At 32.6% G+C, this 9,149-nt stretch overlaps 1 protein-coding gene across 1 annotated transcript; it reads right to left on the reverse strand.

The window, feature by feature from the left end:
* Positions 1-338: 338 nt before the first annotated feature.
* On the reverse strand, positions 339-5,813 carry LOC120083289 (telomere repeat-binding protein 5-like). Its single transcript, XM_039038965.1, has 10 exons — positions 5,525-5,813; positions 4,303-4,493; positions 3,386-4,196; positions 3,088-3,282; positions 2,906-2,968; positions 2,722-2,801; positions 2,212-2,453; positions 1,355-1,672; positions 1,007-1,070; positions 339-524 (listed from the first exon to the last, which is right to left on the reverse strand). The coding sequence occupies exons 2-10, from the start codon at positions 4,381-4,383 to the stop codon at positions 354-356; spliced, it is 2,025 nt and encodes a 674-aa protein (XP_038894893.1). The 5' UTR covers positions 4,384-4,493; positions 5,525-5,813; the 3' UTR covers positions 339-353.
* Positions 5,814-9,149: the final 3,336 nt, after the last annotated feature.

Raw genomic sequence — 9,149 nt, forward strand, 5'->3', positions numbered from 1 at the left:
TTGAATTAGGAACAAGGAAGAGAAAAAGAGAGATGAAAATTGAAATGAATTCAGTTAGCAAGCTCTTATTCCAACAATGATTTTATACAAGTTGCCAAGAAGAGCCTCTCCCTTGCAGGAAGGAAAAGATCCATCTTTGGACAGACCCACCAAATATTACATCAAAATATAATATACTACTCTCCATTGCTTCATTTCATAATAACCCTTTCCTTATCATCATTACTTTTTACAACACTTATCTTTGAAACCCANTCAGAAGAGTCACTATATATAGATATCATATTTATATATATGTTATATATAACCAACCAACCCATTACCCCTAACTTTGCTGGTTTTTTTTTTTTGGTTCAAAGGAGAAGACATGTCTCTGGCTGGCGCTTCAGCTGGTACTTAGCTTGCTGCTTCGACCAGTAAGCGTGCGCAGTTAAGACTCGGTCCAAAAGCTCCTGTGGCACGGGCTCTCCCCTTCTTTGCTGCGGGGATATTCTCGCTGTGTGCACCAGGGTTTTCCATTTGTCCTGAATCCAAAGCCGATACCCATAGTTTTAACCAAACCACTCTTTGTTTGCTTTTGTTTCGTAAATAAACAAGTCCAAAAGAATTGTGCAAACTTTCTTCCTCATACCAGAGAAAAAGACACAACTTCTGGAGGTGATTAGACATATAGATGAAGACAAAATAAACATAGTTGGATAACCATTTGGTTTTACTAAGCTTATAAACATTGATTCTCCCTATCCATTTCCGTCTTGCTATTTCTACTTTCTAGAAAATGTTTTCAAAATCCAAACCAAAATTTGAAAACTAGAAAGAGTAGTTTTAGAAAGGTTTTTGTTCTTAAACTTTTGACTAAACTCAAATGTTTCTTCAACAAAGGTGAAAAACATAGGCAAAAATAAAATTGTGGGCAAAAACTAGCATAAATTTCAAAAACATTGAACTAAAATCAAAATCATCATCGGATAGGGCCTTGGAAACAAAACAAAGAAGAGGCCCATACCTTCAGATCCACATAAGTTCTATGCTTTGCATTGTCGAATGCACGGAGTTTAACATCTCGCCACCTACAGAATAATAAATATCAGCCACTTTGACAAGAGGAGTCATTTTGCAAAAGCCTGGTGAAATTTTTGTTATACTGCTCATAACACTAGGTGCTAATACAAAACATGTTAGAAATTTCCATGCAAACGTTTTCACCGTTGATCACGAATCTCCAAATGGAGATCATTTCTACTCCGGATATGCACGTGCAAATCTAACGGCTACAATTGTTCCTTGCTTCTGATTTTCATTTTATTTTTATATTTGAAGAGACTCTTGCTTGTCAATAAAAAAATATATATACCTTCCGGTACCAAGTTTCTCAACAGCTTGAACCAATGCCTCCACTTCAGCAACAGAGAAGGGCCTGCGAATTCGCCGCTGTGCAACCTCAGACCGCTTAGATTTTCGATGCATGGGAACCACAGTAAGTGCCTCCACTGTCATTTCTGGTACAGTGACCAACGCTTTAGAGTCTGTTGTGCTCTTGTGATTTGACATATCGGTAGGAGAGGGTGCCGAATCATGGTCACTCTCAATAAAATTGCCTAAAGAATCTCCATGAGGCTCGGACAACACATTACTATTGCCTGGATGATCTGCAGAGGCATTCCGTGAATGCCTAAAAATCACAGCATTTAATCACTCCCCACAAATAATGATAATGATGATCACAACAATCAATGTTTATTTTACTTTATTTTTATTTTTTTACCTCCGTCAATATCCAATTTTCTTACATGCACCTTGACTATTCTCCCAGGACAACCGTTTGACCTTACTACTCAACTTGCACGCATCTCAACAAGAGAACCACTTAACCTTACTCAATTGATTGCCAAGAAAATTGGAAAGATATTAAATCCTAAGTTGGACTTGGTCAATCATGATTTGAACCTATTCCCTCCAAACTTTCTACTATTTATATTGGTACTTATTGATGACTAGGACAAAGATTGGTGATTGACTTGATCAACGATTATTATAACAGTGCAACAGAAATGATACAGTGACACCCATTTTCTTGAAAACCATAAACAAAGAAACAACGTAATAATCACATTGATAAACTTCAACTTGCAGGTTTATCAGCTTTATAATATCAATATGGCAACAACTAACATTTAACGGAAACATAAGGCACCGCCATATTCCATTTACCTGGTTATAGGTTCAGGGCAATCACATGGAAGAATACAAGGAGAATCTTCTTGGCCCAATGCAAGAGGAGTTCGTGAAGGATTAGGCTCAAGTGCAAACCCCAATGAATCAAGCTGGTTGTCATGCGAAATTCCAGTCTGAAATAAAGTTTTATTGTCATCTCTAACCTTCTTCCCCTGAAGAAGAACACCAACTCGTAATCCACCGCCAAGTATAGCAGTCACTGCTTCCATTACGGTCCTCTACATAACAGATAAGCAAGATCAGAATACAATAAAAGAAATCATGATGCCCAAAAATCACAGGTGTATCTATATCTCCGTGAACTCAAGAACTTCAAATGAGAAAAAATTGGACATACAAAATCTTTGTTAAACATTTCCCCTTTCAGGCTTTGCAAGTTAACAATGTGGGTTAAACTGAATCATGCTGTGTCTACAACCAATTTACAGTTGACAGATGTGAAGTCTTGAAGTAAATTCAACAAACAGTCCATCCATCGTTTCATACCTTCAAAGAACCAACAGTTGCAGTCTCGGCAATCTCAATAAAGAGCTCTGGCACCCTAAAAGATTTTATCCTAATTTTCACTGTTAAGAAAAAGATATAAAAACCTTCATGTATAATCCACGTGCGAGTGGAAATAATAAGCCAAGACAATTCAGTGCAGTAAATCCATCAGAAGTTCTCATACCATGAGAATCTCTGGATGGGAAAGTTTTGTGATGGCCATGACCAGATGCAGAACATGATCTCCCTGCATGGGGACGGAAAGCATTCAGCAAAAAATTTAAGAGAGCAATAAATCTCAAGCACAAAAAGCTATCAGTTGCTACTTTGAAAGCAGTAATAAAGGCATCACTGAAAAGAACGAACCTGAGTTATCTGTATTGACAACCTTCCCAATTGAATCGGAAAGACCCTCCGAATTAATTCCACCATCAGAATTTGACACTGAGCTATTACAGTCAAAGAATTTTCTCTTTTTAAAAGGAATATTCATTTGAGATTTCTGGCGTCTGCAACTGTCGTGAGAGCTCTTACTGCGAAACATAGATTTCCAACTGCCATCTAGAAACAAGAAAACAATTGATTTGAAACTGAACTAAACCTCGTGCTCTAGCATAAAAACACACCCAATGTAATAAATAGTGCCATAAAGAAGGTTACATACCAGACTTAGAAAGTGATTCATCCCTGTATCTTGGAACTACTTTCCAAGATTTGGAAGCTGATACTTTCCTTATTCTTCGGTCTCTACTACTAGGTACTGTCCTAAAGGACTTTATTGAGGAGACTGGGTGAGTACACCCAGAAGAGTTTTCGTCATCATCTCTATCAACTACTTTTACATTATTCTGAGTTGCAAAAGAAGAGTTCTGAACAATCTGTTTGTCCTGAGTCATCTTGCCGCAACTATCTGAATTATTACCTAACAAATGAGCTTTCTGGTCCCATATAACAGGATCCTCTCTCTTGCATGAGTCATCCTGATTATGAGTTCTAGTAAGCACCTCTTCAGTTTTATGCAACTCATATTTTACGGCAACTTTAAGTTTACCATCCAATTCACAGTTATCAGACTCCTTACTACTGGGGGAGCCTAGATGTACTTCGCTAGCTAAATTTTCCATTTCCTTCTTGCTCTTCTCGAAATTTGTTACTACAGAAACTAATTGTGGTGAATGTTCATCATGCTGTGGAAGACAATCATTTGTATCACATTTTTTATCGTGTCCTGATGAAATGATCTCTGAGACAAAGCCCTGGTCACAGCTGCCTCGATCAGAAGTCTCGACTTTGAGCAAACTGTTTGCATCCAATTCTTTCTTCATAACTGCAGGCCTATCTTTTTCGGTTGATGTATCAGTAGTAGTCGTGGTAGGACCATCTGTCCCATGCAACAACTTGTCAGCAACAGTGGCCAACAAATCAAATGCACGCATTTGACTACCTTCAGTGCCCTTTCTACATAAACTTCTCTTCTGAAATAATTAGAAAATCATTCAAATTCATCATAATCGAAGGAAGCAGAAGACAGATCTCTAAGTAATTTGGAACGAACGGCCAAGAATGATAGAGGACATGTACCCTGGCCGATCTGGTAGTTCGAGGCATTGTTGGCACTTGGTAGCCATGGAACCCATAATCTAACCTCTTCTGAAGCACCATATTTTAGAAGTCATAGCACAAATATGAACAATACACAGAGATCTAGCTCATCTGAACACACTTCAATGTTGTGAATATTTTGCTTCCAATGTCACAGCACAGATTAATTCCTGGAAAGGAAAAGAAATGAATCAAATTTTATCCAGTGTATTGGTTTAGAACATCAAACCTGATCCTCAACTCGAACTAGATCTATTCTCACAAGCTAGAGAAATTAAATTGAAAAGAGGATTATGTTTCAACATTCAACGACCAATCAAAACAAAAGTTCTGAGGCATTTGCAGGCCTCAACATCACAATTCCAAGGATTCTATTCAATCCAACCAAACCCATTCATGCACACCCAACAAACACATACAGGGAACAATGACCCAGAACTTGAAATTTCGAGAGAGGCTGATGATTTAACTAAAACCCAAATTTTAACAATCTTCAGTGATGATGGGATGAAGCAGTCGAGAAGTTCCAGAAAGGAGAAAACCCCATGCAAAACAGAGCTACACAAGCATCAGAAATAAGGTGGCATGCAGTAATAATACATTATAAACCCAACCCAGCAAGAATTTTAGATAGAAAATATTAAGACAGATATGTTGTAACTCGTAACCATAAAAACTAAAAATTAATAAATTAATAACAAACCACAACAAAACCCTTGAGTAGATGATCGAAGACGAAGAGAAACATAAGTCCATGAGAAACAGACGGTTCCCCAAATCTAAGCAGGAATTACCGAACAGCTGAAACTTGATCGAAATTCAAGAACTCGAAACAGAAGAATAGAAAATTCTCGATCACCCACAAAATTCTAAAGAGAATTGGTGCAGAATCTGAGATCGAATCTCAGAAAGCACAAATTAAATACCCAGAAACACGCAGAAGAGAAGAACAGAAAAGGAATCCCATTCGAGCGTGATCATCAACAGATATTAAAAGGAAAGGAAACCGAAAATTGTCAACAAACGACAATACTGAAACGAAATTGGAGGTTAAATCTTCAAATTCCGGTCCCTAATCCCAAGGTTTTTGTCTAAAATCCAAATGCACTGTTCTGGAAAAACCCCACACATCCATTACAAACGATGAAAGAAAGAATTATCGAAACAGAAATGGGAGAAAAAAAAAATTATGATTATTCACCTGAACAAAACGATTTCAAATCTTCATCACCGGAAAACGAAATTCCGGCGAAAAACACCACCAGTTGCAAGCGAAAAAGAGATCTGTAAAAATTACAGAAGAAATCCAAGAACAAAACAAGGATTGGCTTTGATTGATTCACCACATTCCCTCGTTTTCTATCCCATAACTTTTTCGCTTTAATCCAAAAAAAAATTCCAAACGCCAAATCAAAACAAGTTTTTAAAATTTATTTCTTCTCTCAGTAAAAATTAAAAATGAAATTCCGATCGCCAAAACCCTTTGAAAAACCACCAAAACATATTTGCTTAAACCCCAGCTATCTTATACCATTGACCCTCTTCACCGGACCTATCGGTAAGTGCCTCTTAGTTTACCGGCTATAACCGGTGACTAAAACCACCTAAAGACCGGTTCTCGTCTACCATATGAACCCACCATGTAATGTCAAGATCCTTCAGATTTTGCCACGTGGCATTGCGTTAAATCTTGTGGCTGCCTGCGGTCTGCACGATCGAGAAAAACGTTGGGTCACAAAAAGGATCACTTATTATTATTTATTATTTTTTTTTCAGTTTTTTTTTTTTTGATTATTTTGATAATAATAATAAATTTTAAGGGACGTCAATTTTTTAATGGTGGTTTCCACCAAATAGGGCATTTTGGGTAACTAGCTAATTTTCCAAAATTCTATGGCTGATGTAACTTTTTTTTTTTCCAATTTATTTAATTATTATAAATTAATTTTCAGTTTCACATTATCTTTGCACCCAAGATTTACGATATAATTTCTAATTTTATGTTAAGTTAAAATATTTTTTTATTTTTGTTCAAGTACTTCCAACTATCTAATTTTAATCTTTATATTTTCAATAAATTTTAGAATTAATCCCTAAAATGAGTTTTTAATTGAATTTTCTCAAAATTTTAGGTCTCAATCGGTAACTTTTTTTTTTTTTTAATTTTCTTAACTAAATTTTAAAAATAAAAAAGTTGATAATAAAACAATAAATCTAGAAGTCTAAGAGGTGTTTATAGGTTTAATTTTCAAAAACAAAAAATCAAATAGTTATCCGACGTGATCTTAGTTTTTATCACCATCTTTTTTATAAATTGTGAAAATATATTTACGTGGTATCTTTTTATTCATATATATTAAAAGTATTTGATTTAATATTTATTAAAAGTATAATATTTAAATTTAATATTTATTAAAAATATCAAACCTAAAATTGAATAATTAAAAGTACATGAACCAATAAAAACAAAACTCAAATACAAGGACTAAAATGATATTTTAACTTTTATTTTATTATGAATGGTTAATGCTAATAACATTAAATAGTCACTCCCAGTTTAGTTTTTTCTCCAAAAATTTTATGGTAGATTAACAATCAACCTTTTAAAAATGATAATTAACATCTTATTTTTTACATAAATTGGGTCAATTTAATAAATAACCCGGCTTTTTATATTCAATTGATCTTGTGGTAAAAATGTAAAGCTTTTTAGGAGCCATTTTAATAATTAAACATGAAGCATGAAACTAAAAAATGAATTTATCTATTAAAAAAATGAAATTGCACTTTAATTTGAATTGTATTGATTCATATATTAATTTCTCAAATTCAATCGGTAACAAAACTAAAAATACAGAGACATATAATGATTTTCATAATTCAAACCTAGAGGCTAAAAATAAGTATTCTAAAATACTTTTTTATTCTATTGACCTTCTAAAAAAATTATAATTAAAAGGTTATATCATATAAAAAGTTAGAATACAAAATGTACCCTTCTTAACAAAGAATCTAGTTGACCTAACATTGCTTAAAAAAGTGAAAATGTTATATATAATAAATTGATATAAAAGTGAGAAAAATTACAGATAGAAAGAAATTTATGACCAAATCTTAAATACATAAACATACAAAACATAAGGGTATATAATCTCACGTACTTATTTTTATAGATTATGCTATTTATCTGTCTGAATGTAATTAGATTTTTTTTAAGTGGTCAACCAGAGAGTCTAATTTTAATATTTAATAAACACAATCATATACCAAATCAAAATAATAAAGGATTAATTGAAATAAATGTATTTAAAAGTTTTCGAGAATAAAAAAAAAATTATTATATATTTTCAACGCAACAGAAACAGACAAAAGTTATAGATCACGTGGCTAACTATCTAGGCCTTTGGGTTCGACAAACACATTTTTGCGTATGGATTAAGATCGGACGGTGACGCATGGCCGAGATCTTAGAGATCGAACGGCTGAGAGATGAACTCGGTGGTGGTAATTTGGTAATTTAGTGGATCGTGAGGTCAGAAGTGTAATTACATTATGTTGAGGCAGTTATCCCGATAAGCATGTTCCAAAATTATTTATTATGTTTTGGCGCGTGGATTCACTCGAATCAAGTCGCGTGAGATGTAGGCTTTACTCCTACGTGGCAAAAGCTCCCTTTTTTATTGGATGCTTTTTGTTTGGTATTATCCTATAAATTTTCTAAATTACAAATTTAAATATATAGCTTGAATTAATCAATTCTGTCTTTCTTTTTCTTTTCTTTTTTTTTATTCGTGAAATTATCCATCAACCTTTACAAGAGGATCACCTAAAAGATTGATACCAATAAAATTTTTATGAATTTAGATTTAGATTCTATCATTTAGAATTTCAACATATTTTTAATAACTTAGTTGGGTTTTGTAAATAATTTTGACATATTTTCTATTCATGTAAGATAATATATATTTTTTGTATTTAGTTGATTGTACATGTATTAATTTTTGAAAACGATGTTAAGAAATCCATTTGAAATTTTGAATTTAATATAAAATAGGTTAAATTATAATTTTAGCTTTTAAATCTTCAAATTTAGGGTTATAGATCTTTAAATATTAAATAATGTTAAATAAGCCTCTAGATTTAAAATTTAATCATAATATAAGTTATTAAGCTTTAAAAATAGATACTAAGCCTTTTAACTTCAACAATGCACCTAATGGATCTTGACATTTCAATTCTTTTTAATGAAAATGGATTTGTTAAACATAAAATTTAATTCAGTATCTAATAATTTTGATATTTTTTTTAGACATATGAAAATCATTCTATGGAATTTATAAGAAAAATGACATGAATTTCAAAAATGAAAAACAAAAGTATTCCCAAATGGAGTCTTTTTAGGTAAGTTCGAAAATTTTATGACTAATTTTTCTTTTGAAATCTCATTTAATATAAAATTAAAATTTTAATGTCCTGTTGATGACTATTTGGTTTTTTGTTTTTTTGTTTTTGAAATTAAGCATATAAACATAATTTCTACATCTAAGGTCCTATTTGGTAACTATTTCGTTTTTTATTCTTGGTCTTTTTAAAATTAAGCATATGTTCCCTTAATTTCTTAGAATGATTTGCATATTTGTTAATTATAATGGTTGAATTCTTAATCAAATTCTTAAAAAAATAATAATGATTAAAGTTATTTTTTTAGTTTTCAAAATTTGGCTTTATTTTTTTTTTAAACTATTAACAAAAATTAGATAACAAATAAAGAAATTTAGATGTAGAAGTAGAATTTATAGGCTTAGTTTTCCAAAACAAAAACAAAA

Source organism: Benincasa hispida, chromosome 8, assembly GCF_009727055.1.
Source record: "Benincasa hispida cultivar B227 chromosome 8, ASM972705v1, whole genome shotgun sequence".
Lineage (NCBI taxonomy): Eukaryota > Viridiplantae > Streptophyta > Magnoliopsida > Cucurbitales > Cucurbitaceae > Benincasa > Benincasa hispida.